This window comes from Lasioglossum baleicum, chromosome 3, assembly GCF_051020765.1.
Source record: "Lasioglossum baleicum chromosome 3, iyLasBale1, whole genome shotgun sequence".
NCBI classification, from domain to species: domain Eukaryota; kingdom Metazoa; phylum Arthropoda; class Insecta; order Hymenoptera; family Halictidae; genus Lasioglossum; species Lasioglossum baleicum.
The window spans coordinates 4,058,217-4,080,677 of record NC_134931.1 but is presented as its reverse complement, the minus strand read 5'-3'; the positions used below and the strand labels follow the sequence as shown (position 1 = coordinate 4,080,677).

The 22,461-nt window shown below is 37.8% G+C and overlaps 1 protein-coding gene across 2 annotated transcripts in view; it reads right to left on the bottom strand.

Moving 5' to 3' along the window:
* LOC143221777 (tyrosine-protein kinase Dnt) overlaps window positions 1-8,817 on the bottom strand; it is a 170,858-nt gene extending 162,041 nt beyond the window's left edge. For both annotated transcript variants that reach the window (XR_013011851.1, XM_076447279.1), the window contains exon 1: window positions 8,224-8,817. Coding sequence is in view for 1 of the 2 variants with exons in the window: in XM_076447279.1 (XP_076303394.1) it covers window positions 8,224-8,368 (145 nt within the window). In the remaining variant the exon portion in view is untranslated. The remainder of the gene's footprint in view (window positions 1-8,223) is intronic.
* Between the last annotated feature and the right edge of the window lie 13,644 nt (window positions 8,818-22,461).

Here is a 22,461-nt window from a genome sequence, read left to right as displayed (position 1 = left end):
GCGTGTGCTGCACGCCGCATCGCTTGCTCTTCAATAAACTATCGCCAGGAAAGATTGAAATTTCCGTTCTTAATCTGCGGATTGGCAACCGGTTCGCGCGCGCTTCCTACATTGTTTAAGCGTTCCCACTATTCGAATTACAATTATTGTTCGCCGATGCCGCGTCATAGCAGCCGAGCAACCACGAGCAAATGATTCCGCGAGCGAATCACCTGGAGCACTGCGATAATGGTTTTCGAGAAGTGTAGAGCGCGCGGCTCGCGGAATAATTGGGAAAGGGTCGGTCTTTGTGTAATGCCGAACGTGGCCGGCTGAAAAGTTCCTTTAAAGAGCTACGTACACACACTGTGGGTTGTAGTTCGCAATTTTTTTCCCGCTGAAAATTGTGTTTCTATCGGGCTGGCCACCGAAGTCTTTGATTTTGGTCCATCATTAGCGTTATTTGTAAGAATTAATATTAAACGGTATAGCAAAGGCTCCGCAACATCGCTGAATATTATTGAAAACTATAGATGACACTTGTATTCTAGTAATTACAATTTTATGATGTTTTGTAGAAAATCATCCTCTTGGTTTTAGTGGGAGAGAATATTTGATCGACGAAATTATATACAGTCGGATCGAATATGTTTTTAGCAGACAAAGCAAGGTTTTAAGAGAGCTCTCCTCACGTGATTATAGCGAATTTTTTGCGAAAAAAAATCAAAAAAACAATTTTCTTTTACGTTGTTCTTATGAATTCGTCTTGAAATCCTCTAACAGAGATAGGCGTAAAAAAGGTTATAGGTGTATTTGCAAAATATTGATGGCGATTTTGAAAAATCATGAAGAAATGTCATGCTATATCTGATAAAAACAGTTTCGATCGGGCTGCTGGTAACAGAGTAATTTCCACTGATCACGGTTCGTGATTTTGTGGAAGAATTAAGGAAAAGTTTTTTATTCGGGATTGCAGTTGTGCGCAGTGGAAATGAATTTTTGATTGATCTTCATGTTCCTGTTTAAGTTGAAATTCCCTTTAGTTTGATGCAACATAGACCTCGAGAAGACAAACATTTGGAAATTTCATTATTCAAGGTTCAACTCTTAGTTTACCCCGTGGGGAATGAATTTTTCAGCAGGCTTTCTTAGCGAGCACCTGGGACCTAAGAGTAACTTTGTAAGTTCGCTGAGAAATTTCAACTTTGTAGGTCAGGGGGTTTCGGAGACATAATGATCAGCTAGCGAGCTGTTCTAGCGAGCTTCCCGTTCGTATTTTCTAGGTAACAAATGATTATGTTCTGTGTAAAGAAAGTTGTTCGCGCAGCTTCGATAGGTTATATTAATGTTCCCAGTAAGTTTCCCTTAACATTTAATTTTCTTCTTTTCCGAATATATTTTTCACATCCTGTAGTAACACTAAGCATTCTCAATCGATTTTAGCAAGAAATATCGCAATCTATTATAAAATTGTTTTAATTTCATCATTCTTCTGCTTAAACCTTGCGTTCTGCTGCTGGCAGAATACTCATGTATTATACTCATTTACAAAGAAACGTTTTCAGCAGCCGGAAATGAAGATTTCTTTGCTCTTGAAATAAATTGTAAAATAAATTGTCATAATTGTAAAAACGAATGTCTGAGTCGCATTAAAATCTCTTTTACGCGAAAGTATTAAATTGCAGTACAGTTACGTTACCTCCAAGAGAAAATTACACAGAAACGCAGAAACTTTTAACATTCTCTGGTAGGATATAACTGTGTGCAATTTTAATCTACCATTCATCTTGCCTCTGCCACAGATCAATCATGAGAATGATCACGAATACAGCGATGATATAAAAATGTTTAGCTTTGTAAAAATCTATAAAATATTTTTAGGAAGTGCATCGAGTACGTTAAATCGTTTTCAGAATACTTTCTAAATCTTTATACAGGACAATGAAATATGTAACAAAGATGAGCGGAGAAAGGATTCCAGTAGACAGCGGATCTTTATGCAAAACAAAATTTTTCAGTTAATTAGTATGGTTAATAGGTTTTCAAATTCTTTGTCTCTTTCATTTTCAAATTCTTCTAACGTTTCACTCACCGTTGTCATAACTGCGTAAAATCCGCTGTCCAGTAATTCGAAATGAAAGAAAAATCGTCGGGCGAGGTTCAGCTGGAGGATATATCGAAGTAGCCCGCTCGGTGTTCGGGGATTGACGACGAAACAATAGTTAATTAAGTCACCGAGTCAGCGGAAAATATGCATTCGCTTTGGCGAGAAATATTTTTCCAAGCAACGCGAGTTCGGCTGCGCCAGCTGACGCGGAAACTTTCGGGGGAGAAACGGCTCTCTCGTTGAAACTTGCTGGCCCGTAGAAATGGCCGGCCGAAACACTTTCGAATTACCTGTACCTGGAATTGATTTTTAATTTGCTCCCAGACACACGGCCGTGTGCGTGCACCGCGCAATCGGTTTTCCCGTGTTTATCCCGCCCGGGCTGACGAACAGACCGACAAACAGCCGACAACGTTTTCATTCTCGTCGGCTAGCCACCCTCGCGGAACAGCTCTCGCCGGATAATTCGGCTCGACCTGTGTCACTGGAAACGACACGGGCAAATCACTTATGCCAGAGGAACGCGTCTGATGGGAAATCGTGCGACTGCTCCGCCGACAGACGGACGTATTGGCTGCGCTAATTAATTCGAGGTCTTCGCAATTAACCCCTCGCCGCACCATCTTTTCCGCAGCTACTTTGTGGCGGCTTTGTTGTGAACATTTGTACTTCTTCCATTTCACATTGATTTTGACAAAAACTTCATTCACTTTATTTTTCATCGATGCTGAAACCCTGAAATTCAATTTTATGGCAAGGGGTTAATTGTTTCACGTTCTTCCTCTCTCTCTCTCTTACTCTCAGGATTCTTAACCCCTTGCCATACCATTTTCTTTGCAGTTACAGTGATTAAAAAGTCTTCGTCCCCAAAAATGTCGTACAAGAATTTATTGTAATGCTTAAATATTGATTACTAGACTGCGGATTCTTATGCAAAATAAAATTTAATCTATTGCAATCTATAGGAGCTAAGTAAAAATTTATTTTGCTCATTAATAATCTTGATGTGGACAAAATAGTATATCGACATTGTTAAAATCCTTTAATCTTTTTATTGTTTTGAATTACATCTACTCATTCTTGTCAGAAATGCATAAAATCCGCAGTCTATTGATTACAAACGAGAATCAAATGTTATTTCATGGAAAAAGAAACGCGTAATATTCATATTTGTTAGACAAGTTAAAATGCGACAAGAGGTTAACATGATTCTATTGGATTCTATTGGACCAAAATCAGAGCTATTCGCTGGCCAATTCATAGTAAGATTTTAATGTGCCAGTCATCATTTTTACGAAATCTTGGCATTTCAAATTTAAAATCCAGGAAATACCGACAAATTCGAGTCTCCTCCCAAAAATAAGCCTACAAAAACCGTTCCCCGGTGGAATAGCAGAGTCGCAGATGCCATAAGCGTGCAGGGATCCGCAGAGACCAATAATCAGTATCGGCTGGCAGGTAAAAACGTTCGCCCTCCGGAAATGGCAGCTGAACGAAGAGGATGAGAGGAAGCGTAGGTGTGCTTGCATTTTCGTCCTCGGGAAGGTTGTGCTCCTGTATCGAATGCGTGTCTGCTCGACTGACTCTTCTTTTTGTATACTTCCTCCACCCCGTGTATGTTGCCTCTCTGTTAGCCCTCCTGTGCATTCCTTCGGTGTCGCCCTTTTTTCGGTGCTTTCAAGCAATGCTCCGCCGGCGGAACGAAGTTTTCCGGGAGAACTAAAGTCATTTCGTCGGCGCAATCTAAGTTAAGTGACTTTCAAGAGCCCCGTCGGCTAAACTCGGATCGGTCCTCGCGCGCGACACGATCAACCCTTTCCCTTTTTGCCCTGCGATTCGCGAACCTTTAGGCTACGGCTCGAGGGGTATGTTCGAGATCTGACGAGGATCACGTCGTCCTCCGTTATGTCGCACGGCTGCTTGGCCACCTGAGAAATTCGCTACGAATCCGAGATTTCACGCAGACGCCGCACCGTCCGTTGACGATTAACAAAACTCAAAAAATCAACTTTTGTATCGGTATTCAACCCTCGGCAATTTTTAACCCTTAACTCAGAGTCACCGCTAAAAACTGCTGTACCATTATTCATAATATTGTTTACATTATTATACGTATATGTATGTTGGTATCCAATCAATTACTGAATCACTACACATTTAGGGTAAAGTGCCCAGATATGAACCACTTTTTGTTGATGTCATTTTTTGATTATTTTAGAATGCCCTTTTTCGTCCAAAAAAATTACCAGTTGTTCTCGCTAGAGTGCGACTTCTCCTTTACAAGATATAAGGTAGTGCCATAATAGGCGACTGTACCATATTTGGACACTTTACCCTAGATATTATACGAGGTATTATATCAATTTCATTTCTATAAAATGAAAAGAATCATATACAATGGAATTATTGTAGGTCGGAAGAAATGTTTGACTGTCGAGTTAAATATAGCTCCGAGTGCAAAGTGTTCCTAGATATATATTGCGAAGGTAAGTCACGATATTAAAACCAATAAACAAGTATCAACCAACTATGGATACTTCACCTGCAAGTGGACAGCTTCTATTAGAAATCGTTTACCAATTCTGCTGATTCGTTTTGTAGGAGGAAAAGCTTTTCATTGTCACCATACAGAGTGTGTTAGCTGCTTGTTTGCTTTTTAGCTACCCATTGTTTGAATCGTTTGAAAAAGTTTCTATAAATAACGAATTGGTGCTAAAGATCTTGGGGTTTGTTAGAGGATAGATCGACTTTCTTTCTTTCTGCACCACTAAAAAATGGGGAATCAGATTAAAATAAAAAGGTACCTGTAACAGATGCGGAATCTTATTGGGAACCCGCACGCAAACTTTCAAGTTGATTAGCCGAGTTTTCCAGGCCACCGTAAAAGGAAATGTAGTTTTGAGGAAACGCGTTTAAAGTTTTGACTATGATAACCGAGCTTTCTCTAGTCCGCTCCGTTCAGTATGTTTACGACTACTGTCATCTCATCCATTTCTCTCCGTCACATTTACTTTATGGGGACAATCTGTGAAAGTGTGTGGAACAATCCGTTTCTCAAAATTTTTATTATACAATTACAATTCAATGGACTATTCAATAAAAAACATGAGAATCTAATGTGACGAATTTCATAAGTTGTACTCCCTCTGTCCCATAATAATAGTAGCAAGTGAATATTTAAACGGGAATCATTGGCGAATGCAGCTGTAAGTTATGTTGTAGCGCAAAATTGCGAAGCGTCAATGCAAAATCAATGTTTCATGACATCTGTCATTTGTTTTGACACATCTTTCAATTTTTAGGTTAATCTAATTATTACGAATTATAACTACTTTTCTAATTTCATCCGCTGATCGAAATCAATTGTTTTATTTCAGTTGAATATCAACCCATTGTAAAAGCAAGATGAAAAAGAATGAAGTTATGCTGGAACCAATGAAGAACGATGGCTCTAATAATAATTATAAGCTTACGCATATAGAGAAGGCAAATCTTCGCAGCCAAGGGGTCCTACCTACAAGTTTAAAATGCAGTAACGAAATTATTGAAAAATCCAGAAACTATCTGGACACTAAAAATAAAAGTTAGGAGTAATATTTTTAATTTATTGTTTAAAATGTAATCGAGTTTTTTTATAATAAATGATGCGTTCTATATTTATTTTCTTTTACTAATGTTGTTATGGAACAAATTAAATTCATCAACTGCTACTATTTTTATGGGACAGAGGGAGTATTATTATTATAAAGGTGCTTCGAAAAAAGGTCTGATCGGACTACTAATCACGGAAATAATTAATGCGGTCACGTTAGGTGGGCCATTGCATGCAACTTGATGTAATAGAGACAAAAATCCGAATGTAAAATTTCTTTTTCTAGTTTTTGGCTGTATCTTTGTACCGATAAAATAACAAACTTCCATAGTGAATGAAACCATAACTAAATTTGTAGACACCCAATGACGTCGTACAATTTTCCATCTGTTATTTATTTCTCGAAATGCGTAGTTCAGGGGGAAAGTTTTGCGGATCGACGAAGCTGCGGAAAACGCATCGAAGGGCAGCTTCGGTTTTTTTTAATCGGATACATCGGTGATCAGTTGAGTTACTGTCGCCTGGCGCCGTGTGGCGTTCGCGTGATGAACGGCACGGTGCCGGGATGTCGCGCTATTAACGCAAAACCATGGAAAAACGTGTGGATATCCGACCATAAGACCCTTGACACCAGAAACGAACGATGGAGCCATTCTGAGCGATACGCCGCCGCCGGGATTGGCTCGACTTTCGAAGAGTCACGAGCTGCCGCGCGCGCTCGCTCGTAAATACAGTTATTCCACATTTTCCTCTTGCCGGCTAGCAAAAAACTGACGCGGCCAAGCTGTGTACATAGACCCAGAGCCATATACAGACGGACAGAGAGGCGAATGAATCGCGGAGCCGTAAAGTGATATCGGATGGAATGGAGACTAAGTACATACAGGTGCGTAAATGCGCCTGTGTGCAGAGCTGTTGACCTCCAAAAATGGATGGCTCCCGGTGTAAATTGCTAGGGCGGCGCTTTGTACTGGAGTTAGCCGCATCGAAAGGCGACTACAATGGTGTTTAGGCGAATTCGATGCACCTCCCATAACGTCTCGCCAAAGTAGCTAATTTTTCGGGAATTTACAGTAGACTCCGAACGTGACCAGAAACTTGTTTAAAATGACTGTATACAGTTCGAAAAATTTCGTAACTAATCAATCAAAATTTCGTAATTTTGCGTAAGACGACTGTACGCTACTGCCACAGAAAATCTACACACACAGTAATTTTAAGCAATTTTTCATCGTGTTGGTGGAGTTTGACGTGAAGTAAAACACCTGCTTGCGAGTATCGGAATTATTTGCCCAGATTTAAAAATTAAATATTTATTTTATTTCATTCATATGAAAATCGGATTATTTCAAATGAATGAACGGGACAAGTGTTTATTTTGTTTTTGAAGATTCCTGAAGGGAACGAACTATTGAACATCCTCATATAATTTCGCGTCCCACCCACGTGTTCGAATCAGGTCGTCAAGTCACTGTGAAAACGCCAATTTCTCTTGAAAAATAACTCCAAAATAGCAAAATCGGTGTTACCCGACAGAATTCAAAACAATATTTGTGCCCATCAATATTTTTTTGGGGGTCTATACAGCTGAACATGTTTCACATTATTTTACGGAGTTTGAGTTACATTCTGCCCATCAATATGAAAGTGGTCTAAGTGATATATTCCTTGTTTCGAGATATTTAAAGGAAAAGGATATAACCGCTAAATGAACGCCATCTAATGTTGAAACAACAAGCACTATCTAACGGTTCATTTCTCACAATGCTGTAAAAATTATATTGAGAATTCATTTAGTTTCAAATAATGTGACGTGTGAAATAACTGATGAAATCATTTTTTTTAATTTTCACTTAGACCACTTCCATAATTACGGGTACATATAGTGATTGAAACTTGAATTCGAATTTAGATTTTAACAGAATTATTGAAAATTGAATTTTTATTTTCATTTAAATATATAATGACTGAAAGTTGAATTTCGATTTAAATAGGGTTGCTGAGAGTTGAATGTGGATTTAGATTTAAATATAATGAGATTGAAAGTTGAATTTGAATTTAGATTGGAATTGTGCCCATAATTATAAAAGTGGTCTAAATGATATTATATTACATTTTCACAATATCGTAAAAATTACATTGAATTCATTCAGTTTAAAACATTGCGATGTGAAATCACTGATAAACCCATTTTTGTTTTCAATTTTCACTTGGACCATTTTTATAATTACAGGCCTCAAGCAAACATCGCACATCCCAACTCGCGAGAAATTACCACACGAACGAAACATCGTACTTTCTTCGGCACGTGTCGCAGAATTTTCTCACAATAAAATCATAATCCTGAATCGAACGAACCGAACGACCCACGCAAACATCGCGCGTTCCAGCTCGCTGAGAATTACCACAAGCGAAGCGCCACGTCAAACGAGAACACTGTCTTCCGCACGTGTCGTAAAATGTTTAAACATAAGCGCAGCTTTCCCCTCCATAAAACGGGGACCAGTACGCTGTAAACGAGGGTTAAAAAGTTCTAAAAACTCACCGAGCAGTTTCATGACTTGAGACTTGCTGATAAAGATGTTTAAATATCCATCGCTGCAGCCGACGAGCACCAGCAGGATGAAGAACTTGCACCGCAGCAAATTACGGTATCCAACATCCCACCGCATTGTCTCACAAAATAACATCACGCACCCGGTGTAATCATGCGCGCAAAACGCACCACTCGCCACCGGTTCTTTTGCCAGCCCTAACACAGGGGTGAGTTCGCGCCGGCGAACTTCACTCACTTCTATTTTACGCGCGAAACCATCGTTCGCAATCCTACGCACGATCGAGGATCAAACGAACCGGAACAAAGAGATCCGGCCGACTCAAATTCAAAGGTATCAACCCCCAAAAATATTTCGTATTGTTTATTGGAAAAATACTGATTTTTGATTGAGATTGAAGGATCGAGTGGTTTCAGATGGTTTGAGACGGTGCGAGAGGCATCAAAAGTTCGGGTCCATGGTTGAAAGGGATGGTCTGTCCCGGTCACATGGCGACGTGGGCAACGTTAGACGCAGTGAGACGACGGGACGCTAGGGAAACCACCCCGGCGACGTCGGCGTCGGGACGCAACTGACGGCCGACGCTCGAGGAACACGAAACCCGATGTGATTCGCGCCTGCGCCCTTATGGGGTGCGACGCTGAATACGAAAACGGCTGACGAATCAGTAGGTAAAACACGGACTGCGTACGCATTGCAAATCATAGTAAGTGTAAGTCACACCTCGGCAATCGCTGCCGAACTTTCCGCCGCGCCGAAATGCCGGATCCCGGATCACGCTGGTTTTACCCTTGCCTGCTGCTGCTTCTGGAGATACCCTTTCATTTGCTGAAGAGATACGAGTCATTCGTGACTTCTTCGCTGTATTTCCTGGTTTTCAGAGATCCTCAAGGTTCTCAACAAGTATTTACAACTATTAGAAAGTACAAAAAAATATAATTGACTATGTAGATATGTAGAGGAGGGTCCCCACTATCTTTCGACTCAAACCTGAACTGTCTCGCACGTTTAGTTCTCGCGTAACACCTCATTTTTTAAGTGAAACTTCTTTGCTGAGGGGGCTACAATTTTCTAGCATTACGGAAGTGACGCGAATAACCTCGAATAGTTTGACAAAGTAACATTTTCATAATTAATTTACTAACTTTAAAGACTTCATTGGTGAACTTTTAAGATTGTATAATAGAATGTAAAATGAAGTCTTGGCTATATTCCCATTTCAGTTTTATGCAGGTTTGATGCTTAAAGTGTTAGTTATTGATAAATTTTTGAGAATTGGTATGTTATGTATGTCTGTCCTTGTCGCACAGTTCGACCCTCCTTGTCTTACGCATTATGGTAACTTCCGAAACAATCAGCCCGCGCAACAATTGTTAATAACTAATTAACCAGACTTAATTTGTGAACATTTGCAATTGGATAACATGGAATCAACCTCCAGCTACTTTCATATGCAGTTTCTCATCGGATTTTGTTCCGACTGAAAGATTTATAAACGATTTATAAACAATTATCCAAACCCCTGTTCTAAACTAACCTGAAAAATTTTGACAGATGTCAGGTAAGGAAAAAGTGGGAAACCACGCGCGGCAGAAGTGAAACTTCTTGCAGTCTAGTAATGTTTAGAAGTAAATTAAGATTAGAAATGGTAAATAATCCTAATGAAGCGACAACAAGATCAGGAACAACTCTCGATGCAGTATTTGCAAGATATTTAGACAAAATTGAATCAAGAATATTTATATCATATTTTCATAGAAAATCATAGAAAAGATAATGAACGATCAAAATTTGCGACGCAAAGAAGGAGAGCGTATGAGAAATGCTATGAACTATGTCTCTTTCTTTCCCATACGCTCTAAACTAAATTGAATGTTATTTCTTCCCGTAATGATTTTAATCGAGGAGAAATCATATATTGACATCTTCAATTGTACAAACTTCCCGACAATTTTGAATTTCAATTGAATTTTGCAGTCTGGTAATCAATCAGGGACTGGGGGTTGTTTGATCTTTCAATGCAAATTTTCTCAATTTGAGTCGGCAATATAGAAAAAAAATGTTTGACGAACTAGTATTCGGTAAAATCTTCGAAACAAAATGATTACCAGCACAAGAGACAAAGTGCACATAAACATGTGGGTCGTGTATGAATATCACAGTGTGCTTCGTCAGTTAGAATGGAGTTTAAATTGCGGGGCCCCCGGAAGTTGAACCATGCTTTAATAGCTTCCGCTTCGAAACTGTAAGTAGTTTTCCCAGATATTAAAATAAGGAACAATTTCCGTGCTAATGAGAAGCAGACCAATTGCAATCCTCAATTCGTATAAGCGTTAGTTTGATAGACACGAGAGAAATTCCTTCTGCTAATTGAAATGAACTTTGATAGAAAATGTTTCGATACGTGCTACGTATGGAACGTATAGAACGTAGATACCTTTATACAAGATACCTGTTTGTTGGTACCTAACAAGTTACTGCTCATTTAAGTATTGTATGAGATACTATTTTATCAATTTCATATCGACAAAAAGAGAAAGATAATATAGAATGGAATTATTTTAGATCGGGAGAAATGTGTGTGTGTGTGTTTAATGTTCAAATTAAAATAGCTCCGACTCCAAAGCATTAATTAATTATGTTGATATCGAACCAATTCCTACACGTATGAGATGAATACCTCAATTTCATATCAACAAAAAGAACAAAATCATGTAGAACAGAATTATTTTAGAAAACCAAATGACTTTCCGAACGACCTAATAACAACTTATTGTTTTGCTGGAAATAAAGTTTCGTTTGATATCAATTATAGCAGCCAAATTGTGCCTCGGACAAAGATTTCCCGCGATCATTATCAACTCCTGGTAATATTCGATCGAAATGACTTGTTTCAAAGTTGGTTCCGCCACTGAAATGTTTACGTGGTTTAGAGACAGAGATATCCGGCGTACGCTCGCGAGCCACAAATTTCCTATGACAGTAAACTCCCCTGACACCACAATGCCCTATCATTCTAACAGAAGCAGCGAGCGAGCAGAGCGATACTCTGTTTGAACTCGGGGATACAAACCAGATGCGAGATAGCATTACCATTCGGTTGCCGGTGCGGTGCAAATAAAGATGCACGCGGAATCATAATCTTATGGCTTATATATTTTTCGTTGGTTTCTACACGCCGTTTTATACTTCGCGTTCGCCTTCACAGGTTGTTAAGTTTCTCCTCGATGCCGGAATAAAATTCAACTGTTGTGTTCCCGCGAGACAATAGCCCGTAACGTCCCGACTAGAACTTTAATAGGAGCTCACACAGTATATTAAATACTATCGGTTCGATAACACACTTTTGTTCAGCAAATACTCGACACTTTTCAATTGCGTTCGTGAACTCGTTTTAATTACATGGACATTTTTACTCAGCAAGAAGTCATAATTAGACAGCGGTTTTTATGCATTTATGGCAAAAATGAGTAGATGTAAATGAAAATAGTAAAAACATTAGAAGAATTTAAAAATACTGTTATATTGTTTTCAACCTATATTAAACATATTTCGAAAGAAAATAAATTTCTAATTCACTCCACTTTGTTGCAATGCAGGTAGATCATTTTTATTTTGCGTAAAGATCCGCTGTCCCGCCATAATCATTGTAAATGTTTCACTATTTAATTATTTCTACCAATCTCTCTTTTCTAGTTTCGTCGAAACCAAAGTTACATTCGCTATTATAATTAATATATTCGACATTAAGAATTATTATCAAATAATAATTTTATGCATTTATTGAAAACAGTGAGAACATTAGAAGAATTTAAAAATACTGTTATACTGTTTTCAAACTTCTATTTCACTCCAGTCTGTTGGAAAGATCCGCTGTCTAATAATAATAATCACGACAGTCAGAAAATTAATATTGAGCCCAGAACCAATATATCAACTTCCAAAATTGAAAATAAAATTAATATTTACACTATATGTAGCGTGCTAATAATTTCAGTTACGTGAAAGCCAAAGTCGTAAGTGATAATTTATCTGATAAAAGTCCAGTTATTATTTACGTCTTATATGTATATTGACATAACATTATTTGTATCAATTATTCATTCCTGAAAAGTGAAATATTCGTTCATTTTCAATTGAAAATAAAATATAAATTTTTGTTGAAGGATAAAATTGCTAATTCAACGAAGTACCCAATATTTGAATACCTTCGTAATCGCAGTTCGTAAAATGGCCGCGACACGTAAAGTGGAAGTAATTTTCGTGTAATTCTTAGGAGTGCTCGATCTTCGATTCTCGATCGGCGATCGGATAGAGAACGACGCCCGGCAGTTTCGAAATGGTAGAATTTAATTAAAGTTCTTTCTCTCTCTCTGTCTAGCCATTAAAATCCCTGTCCCGTTCGTCCCGTTTCGCCATTGTTTCCCTTTTCTCGTCGCCTTTCGTTCATACGTTGTCTCGCTCCTCTCGGCAGCGCTCAGCACGGCTGCGTGAACACCATGCACAGTTTGCAACTAGGATTCGCGATTTGATCTTTGTCGGTTTAACTTACATGGGGTGGCAGCGTTCCCCGTCGACGAAACGGGACTTTAATTATACCACGGGGTTAATTAATTCTGTCAAATCCTGCAAAACGTGGCGCGGTATCCTCTACGCTTTTTACTCGGCCTTCTCGTCCGCTCGGCGAGAACCGCGGAACGGAAAATTTATTCTCTAACGCTGTATGTGTTACTGAACTATTGTCCGTTTCAACTCCAGCGAAAATCAGGATGCACTTTGCTGAAAAATAACCTATACTGTTTCTAATAAGTTGGAAATATTACAACAGTACCTTTATATGTTTCTTTAAATGCTTTTACTGTTTTCAATTTGATCTACTCGTTTTTATTATACATGCATGAAATCGTCTCCTTGTATTCTTTAAATGGTTTTACCGTTTTCAATTTGATCTATTCATTTTGATTGTACATGCACGAAATTCACGTATATTATAACAGTATCTTCATATTGTTTAAATGTTTTTACTGTCTTCAATTTAATCCAGGGACCAAAAATAATAGTTATTCTAAAATTGTCTACGATAAGCGTTATATAAGCTGTTATGAGCGATCGAAATAAATGTCTCTCATCGACAACTGTTATGAGCAACCGAAATAAATTTCTCTTATCGATAACTGTTATGAACGATCAAAATAAATTTCTCTCATCGACAATTGTTATGAGCGACCGAAATAAACTTCTCCCATCGATAATTGTTATGAGCGATCGAAATAAATGTCTCTCATTGATAATTGTTATAATTGATCAAAATGAGTTTCTCTTAATCATAACATTTACCAACAAGAGAAAAAATTTTTGGTTACTTATAATCCCTATTTGTAACCAGTACGATTTTAGTCGATGCAATACTTGTTATTCTGCGACTTTTTTTCGTTTTGATTATAACAGTTATGGTCCCTGTTTTAATCTACACATTTTTATTATACGTGCATAAAATCCACGCACATATATATCGTAAAAGCTTTGATTATTTTTAATATTTATTGGCGAGGCGATATGAGCACAAGGATTTTTCAGAAACTTTAATTTGCCTACGAAGAGATTCGATTGCATATTTTCAATCAGACCTGAGGCGCAAAAATGAATCCTTTGTTCGACGAAACGTTTTCTCGCCCACGCGAATGCAACCCCTAATTCCCTTTGGAATCGAACGTGTTCTTATTTATCTGCATCGAGCCGGGGTATGTGTGCAGCGAAGCGGAATTTTAATTATACGGATGGAATTAATTAACTCCATGAAATCTCGCGGAACACAGCCGAAGTTGATCGGAATCGATTGGCAACTAATTAATGGTCAATCTGCTTTTTTCGCATGCGTCCGATGGCTTCCCCCTCCCCCAGATTTCCCATTCACATGGTCTTCGTCGAGTTTCCTGCTGCAGGAAACATAATTTCATAACGAAAACAAATAAACAACCGGTTGTTTAGTGTTCGTCGACGTTCCGCTGTTGGTTGCTGAAAACGGAAAATTTTTCTTTGGTCTGTTCCGTACAGTTCTAATTTTATTTTATATAAAACAGAAATGATTAAACTGTGTTTTAATGTAGCCTGTTTCGTATAATTTTCATTTAATGTGTACAAAACTAAAACTTTTAATGTGTACAAAACTAAAACTTTTAATGTGTACTATTTTAAGAATAAAATTATGTTCTTTGTAACTTCTTAGTTGCCAACATTTGTTGGTGAAACTAAAATTTGTTTGCCTGTTTGAAGTATTTTACTCTTCGTCTGATCATAGATACTATTTATTAACCGACAGACTATTCTCTCTCTTATTGATATTGTTTATATCAAATTATCTCTAGTTCACTAGTCTGTTCTCCTTGTCTGACTATATATTATTCTCCTTATCTGACTATATATTATCCCTGTTCTACTTGTCTGGCCACAAGCTGGCCTTAGATCACTTGGCTGACCACAGCCATTTCTATTCCACTTGTCTGATCAAAGACATACCTCGTTCTACCAGTTAAAACGTGGATGGTCTACGTACATGGCCACTAGATCTCCTCATTTCAATTGCCCGTCCATGATTATCCTAATTCACTCGTTCAATCATAGACCACGAACCATGTATTAGTTGTTTGTCCATACATTCTACTTACACCAGTTTCGTAAACACCGGTCTTTTGTATTCCACTCGTCTGACTATAACTCCTTATTCCACTTGTCTGACTATAATTTATTCTGATTGCACGTGTTTCTAGCTAACTCATCATTCTACTGCTTGTCTGGCCACAGGTTACCCTGCTCTACTTGCTCAACAACTTCGAGTACCAGTCTAAAGTGATTAAAATCGTTACGACAATGCACGTTATCCACATTATTCTCAATACTCTATGTTTCTAGTTCTATGACGCAGGCTATCGGTATAAATAGAAATGATTCGACATGATTCACACTATCATAGGAGTTATTAAAAAAGGATCAAATAAATAAAAAAGAAATAAATGAGAATGAAATGAAAGTATATATAGTTAAACAGCGGTTCTTTATGCAAAATCAAAGTTTTCTACCTGAATTGCAACAAACCGGAGGATTGATATATGAAATAGATTGAAAATAATATGAAAGTATTTTTAAATTCGTCTAATGTTTTTAACGTTTTAAATTACACATATTCATTTTTGTCATAAATGTATAAGAGGTAAATAAATAAATGTATTCAGATTATTCGCACTATAGGAGAAATTATTAAATAAATAAAAATTAAATAAATCGAAATTCAATAAATAATGGCAGAATAAATAAAACTGAAATAATAATAGAGGATAAAATAAATTTGAAATTCAATAAATGAGAGCAGAATAAATAAAAATGAGAAAATAAAAATCCCTTATTTGGCGGCAGTTCAATTAAGTGGCCACCCCGCAACGAAACTATTGTTCAAGAGAGCACCGGCGCGGCGCAAGGGTCTCGAATCCGTCTAAATTATGCTGCGCGAAATGGTCGTGCGCGCACGGCAAAGTCAAACGAATATGTATAAAGCCGCGGGAGTGGATGTAGCCAAATCCATTAAATATTTGAACGAGCGAAAGAAGCGAAGGAAGCCTGATCTCCGGAGGAAGTCTCCCCTCGGCTCTTAGGCGCCGTAGCTATCTAGCCTCTCTGTATTAATATTTGCGTTTACATTTCTTCATCGCAGTTCCTCTTATCTCAACTCGATATCGTTGCAGCTTTTAGGGCAGGCGTTCCGGCAGGTCTGTCCATTTCTACGTGTGCATTATCATCGCAAATAATCTTCGTCTGGCCCCGTGATTTCAAAATCATTCGACGAATTCCGTGCACACGGGAATGAGAACGTCAATATGTAAACTTAGTCGAATAATTTCGAGTCGATGTACCGCTAACAAAATTGTTGCGATCATTTCAAGATGAGTTTGACTATACTAGTTAATTATATCTTGTTACACGCTTGTTTATTCGTCTTTCTGTAGACTTGACGAAATTAAATATTTATCATTGCTTTAAACCGATTGGTTCAGTTAGCAAGTCCAATATTGTTACATATAGCTTACATTACACAGGCGTTACATTGTTTTTAAATCCTTACGAAACATTGTCTTTAAACAGTTCGCTGGATCTCGATCGACAATTGTTTAAACTCCAATTAATGTTATTGGCGCACTGGTTCGATCAATTGGAAAAAATAAGCCTTTAAACCTATTGTCTTTAAACCTATGAACGCGCGCGGCAGCGCGCGAACCAAGTTCCCCTCCCGCCACCTCTAAGCTGCCGAGTAGTTATTCTCGTACGATAGTTTAGCGCTTTTTAGACATATTGCCACCGCCACTGCCGCTCTCCCCGGTAACCGAGGTCAACCAAAATTTTTATTTGAGCTAGATATAATATCAACTAACTCTCATGTAAAAAGCAACTTTCTATCTAGCCTGGAACCTGAGATAAAAATACCCCAAAAACGCATAATTCTTGGAATACATATTGGAGGATCATGTTAATTCTAACCCACTTCCAGACAAGCTAGAAACTTGAAATTTTGGAATCAGGTGTCTTTTATATCCAAACGAACAGGAAAAATCGAAAATTCCGAAAAAAAAATTTTTTTAGAAAAACCCGAAAATTTTTTTTTTCTTTAAATCAAAATACCACATACGTCATGTGGTTGGGCCACACCCTGTATGCTTTGGGTTAAAGCCTTTCGAAAATTTTGTTATTTTTGCGATAGGACGCACCGTTCCCGAGATACAGCCATTTTTTAATTTTCAATTTTTTTTTTCGAAAAATCAAAAGACCACCTACGTCATGTGGTTCGGCATACCGTATATGCTTCGCGTAAGGTCTGTCGAAAATTTCGTTATTTTTGCTGTAGGACGCAGCGTTCCCGAGATACAGCCACGTGCGTGTTTTAAGTGAGATGCATCATGCTATTTTCTGCAAATTTCTTACAAAAATAACATGATATCCAAACCAAAACACTTCGTGTAAAAGGTGGACCAAGGTCCCCGGCCCATCCACTTCAGTGATATGAAGGATGGACCAAGTTCCTCTCGCCTATCAAAGTTGTGATATGATGGATGGATCAAGTTCCTCTTGCCTTAATAAGGGCTGTGATATCGGGAAGGACCAATTCCCAGAGGCCAATGATTGTTGTACTTACCTAATTCAAACTTTCCAACCTAGAGAACTTGGCGTCTGCGCTGGCACTAGTATTTTGACTTGCATGAGAGAAATATAAATAATAAAGTTATATATAAATAAAGATATAAATTTATAACCGGATATGCCGCAGAAGGAGACGATTCTGCAGGAGACGAAGTAACAGCAGATATAAAAATTCATAAGATTTTTGCTTTAGCACTTGGGAATCCGGATATAAATTTTTCTCATGCAAGTCAAAATACTAGTGCCAGCGCAGAAGCCAAGTTCCCTAGGTTGTAAAGTTTGAATTAGGTAAGTACAACAATCATTGGCCTCTGGGAATTGGTCCTTCCCGATATCACAGCCCTTATAGGCAAGAGGAACTTAATCCACCCATCATATCACAACTTTGATAGGCGAGAGGAACTTGGTCCATCCTTCATATCACTGAAGTGGATGGGCCGGGGAACTTGGTCCACCTTTACACGACGTGTTTTGGTTTGGATTAAACCTATTCCCTTCCATATAACATGTTGCAATGGCTATGCTTTTCAATTCAACAAGATAGAGAACATGATATCGAAGGAGGTGGCACGAAATTCAGTAGTACGACTCAACAACAAGTCAGACGACCGAAAATTTGTCGAAAATCGAATCTTGTTTGTGTATTCAAAGTTTTCGAAGATGTTAATCTAATTCTATTATCGAATATTTATGTGCAGGTAACAGTTCTCTGAATCTCGATCGACAATTTTTTAAACTACAATTAATGTTATCGGCGCACTGGTTCGATCAATTGGAAAAATAAGCAAGTTTTTGCAAAAATATTACATGAAATTTAATTCGACGTTTCGGTCTCAATTTAAACCATTTTCAAGAATAGAAAACTTCCGTAAATTGCGTCTGTAAGAATTAACCAAAGACATAGCAGAAAGAGCAGAAAGTAAAAGTGTGTGAAAACTCACATGCTTATAAAACAGTATTAATTTAAATTCTTAAGGGTTATTGAACAACGTGTTGGTTCCATGCTGGTGACATGTGGACTGAGTATGTGCAATATGTGCAGGGTTAGGAAAAAAGAACGCATTAATTGTTGTGTAACTAACATCTTTATTTTTCGCTGAACATAACATTACAATATACAATACAATATTAAAGCTGGTTATCGAATATTCATGTGCAAGGTTGAGTAAAAAGAACACATTAATAGAGTTGTAACTAACATTCTTTATTTTTCGCTAAACATAACATTACAATATACAATACAATATTAAAGGCGATTATCGTGGTGAGATGAGAAGAAGGTTCCTGGCAGGAATACGACGAAGTAGGTACGAATGCGTAAGCTTGAGGTGACTCGAGAACCAGGAACGTCACGGGGAGCTAGACAAGAAGAAAAATGTGTAACGTGCAGTTTAGGAAAGTGACAGTGGCGCTACTAGTGCAAAATTTCGGAACCTCGAGGTGCTGCTTTTTTTCCTACACATGTTTCGCATGCTGCCGAATATTATAAATTACTCCGAGATAACGTAAAAATATGCATTTCGGGCACTGGACAGACATAGATTGGACTTTTAGGAATCACAATTGACCGCTTCTGAACTCCTCATTGCGACGTTGAAGCGTCAGTTTGTGTAGAAACAAACCCTTGTAATTGCATATAATAGCGATGTGTGTGTGTGTGTGTGCCACCACACTCTCGCTCGGGCACGCGGGCACCCTTAAGAAATATTTGATCGAGCAATCTAATTTTTATTGAGTGTACAAATTAATACGTGCGGCTCTTGTAATCAATTACAGTTTTATCTTGAACATACGTGTCTTACGCTAACCACTATTTAACCTATAAATTAAAAATGTTTAAACAAGCCGAACGGTGCATGAAATTAAATCCAAAGGGCAGAAATAGAATGTCTAAATGGCCAAGAACGGCGAGCGAAGCTTCGAAGAAAGCAATTCATCAAGTGGCGAATATCCATCAAGCGAAATTGATTAACACCTAGATCGCAGCGACAAGAATGCATGCATTTTTAAAGAGGGAGCGAGTGCATCGTGCTTACAATTATCGAATATTTGCCGGAAATACGTCAGAAATAATATTCGCCGTATCTGTTGATCCGCTGCTCGAGGAACGTGGATAAATGGACGAAAAAAATTAGCATCGAGTGCAATCAATTAATGATGGTACGGATCGTCCCGATCAAAATGCACGGCGGTGTAAATGTTTAATGTCGGCCGATAAACTGAGAGTCTTGCGTTCGGCAAATCCCCGTGAGATATAAGGGTTGCGGGGGTGTGGTGTGGGTATGGGGCGGGTCGTCTCAGGACTCTGCGGGGACCGTTAACGATTCGACACTTCGTTAATGAAAAGCCCGAATACAATTAGCGGTGAATTTATTTAATTAACGATCACGGGACAGCAGGTGAAACTGGCGCGTCGGACAGGACGAATGAACAAATATCTATATCGAAGAAGCCAGCCGGCGAGAGACTAACGAGGTCCTCGAGACAGCTCCCTCCAATCAGCCAGATCATTAACTCCGATAATTAATAATGATCGGAAATCGATCGCGTAGTGACTCGACTCGGCTATTGTTCCGACGCAGTCCAGGACGATTGTAGTTTTAGTTGCTTCGGCTGCGATGCTTGTCTGGTGCCAACTTTCTCGATCGTTTAAACATTGTTTTACAAGACCCGCGTCGAATCAGAACTAACAGATTGCCGATTCGGTCCATTCCTCACGAAAACTATTAAGAAGCATAACAAACTGCGAGAATATTGAGTTAACGTGGAGTGTGGTAACTGCGCACTAGTTTTAAAAACTTAACGCTGTTGGTATCAAACTCTTGCCACAGTTATCACTGATGAATTAGTATTATGTAGGATTAGTAAATATTGTTTGAATTATCGATCGTATGCTTGTTAAATGAATAATATGTTAGTGTTCTCGGCACAGCGGTTCGATCAACTAATTACGAAAAAGCAAATTTTGCACGTTAACTTAAACTCTCAACGTTTCGATCCGTGTGTGGCTCCTTTTCAAGAAAGTAGAAAAACTGCGTCTGAAAAAGATTTTATAATGTAATAAACAAAAACTGTAGAATTTCTGTGAAATCGGATTGCAATTCTTCATCAAAATACTGTACTAAATTACTTACTTGCTTTATGGAAATCTTACAAACGGAATTGAAATGTCTTAACACATGTTGTTCTCATGTCGTCGAACAAGCTACTGGATCAGAGATGCAAAGCCAATAGAAACAGAACCCAACGGGTTAATCGATCAAAACACAAGCCGTGAAAACGTCACGAACCCAACCTTTATAACTAGTGACCATATAATGAAAACTTTTGTTAAATAAACAATGTGATTGGGATGTTATGTCCATAACAAGTAATAGGATAACAATTGTTGTTAGTAAGTGATTAATCATAACTCACTACTGGTTCAGTAGTGTTGCGCAATATTCTTGAATCGTAGGTGTTTCATACCTAAGATTAACGCTAGGATGTTTAATCATATAAATCGTTTCCAGTAGGATCCTATTATTCAAATTACTTTCCTTTTCAATTGTTTTAACGTTTTCAAAATCAAAGATGTGGTCAAACTCAATAGAGTGTTTTGTTAAAGCAGTATGTTGTGTTGGATTCAGAAAAATATTTCGCTTATGTTCCCTGATGTAGGATTAGTGCCCCGAAAATGGGGCAACTGCTTCTCTGAGAGATAAAAATGGTTTCAAACCTTATTTCAAGTGCTACGGGGCAAGAAAAGAATGATTAACAAGCCTGCTTTAAAATGCTTCTTATTGCATTGAATTATATTGTTTAGTTCTATATTTTTATCCATTTTTAAACAAAGAAGTACTTTTATGGTGAAATATGAAAGGGGGGATACAGTGATATTAAAACAAAGTTTAAAGATGCTTTCGAATTTTGTTTCAAGTGCTACGGGGCAAGAAAAGAATGATTAACAAGCCTGCTTTAAAATGCTTCTTATTGCATTGAATTATATTGTTTAGTTCTATATTTTTATCCATTTTTAAACAAAGAAGTACTTTTATGCTGAAATATGAAAGGGGGGGATACAGTGATATTAAAACAAAGTTTAAAGATGCTTTCGAATTTTGTTTCAAGTGCTACGGGGCAAGAAAAGAATTATTATCAAGCCTGCTACAAAATGCTTTTTATTGCATTAAATATATTGTTTAGTTTTATAGTTACCCATACAGTACGCACTTACCCCACCGTGATAGTACGCTCTTGCCCCGTATAGTAATACTTACGGGGCAAGAGCATCTTGGTGTTTTTCTCTATAAATTTTAAAAAATACAGTAAAAACGGTTTATTTAATGTAAACCTACATCAATATTTGTTGTACTTACCTAAAATAACAACACAGAATATATTAATAACTTGTAAACTATTGCATGTTCAGGGTAACCTCAAAGTTGTACGTGTACCTCGCACGTGACTATTTGGCATTGGTTGATTTAAGCGAGGAAAACACCTTTATTCTTGGGCGACATCTATGTCGAATAGTTCATACTAACGTATACTACATTAATAAATACAAGCTAGAGAAATTTCGTTCATATTATAATAAAAATAACCAATTAACGCACTTGCCCCGTTTACGCACTTACCCCACTCCACCTTGCTTATAATTTTGCAGATTTAAAAATAAAATAGAAATGCTCCTATACATTCTCTTGAATGTCTATTAGGATTATTAATCCGTTGCCGTATCGTTATCTGTACAGTTACAGCGATTAAAAACGTCTTCATCCCGAAAAATGTCGTAAAAGGGAAAAGAAAATTTATATTTTTTATATGCCTACACATAAGGAATCTATCATATATCATATATCATATGGAATAAAATTTTATTTCATTTAAAAAGAACCGCGTAACATTCATATTTGTTAGACTTTGTTTCAAATCTTCGTAACGAGTGTGACTTGTTAAAATACGGCAAGGGGCTAAAAGAAGGAATACGTTTTCCAACGTCTGTTTAGAATAGTTTTGTTTGACCTTCAGGTCGATAGACTATGGAGAAATGTACAATTTAA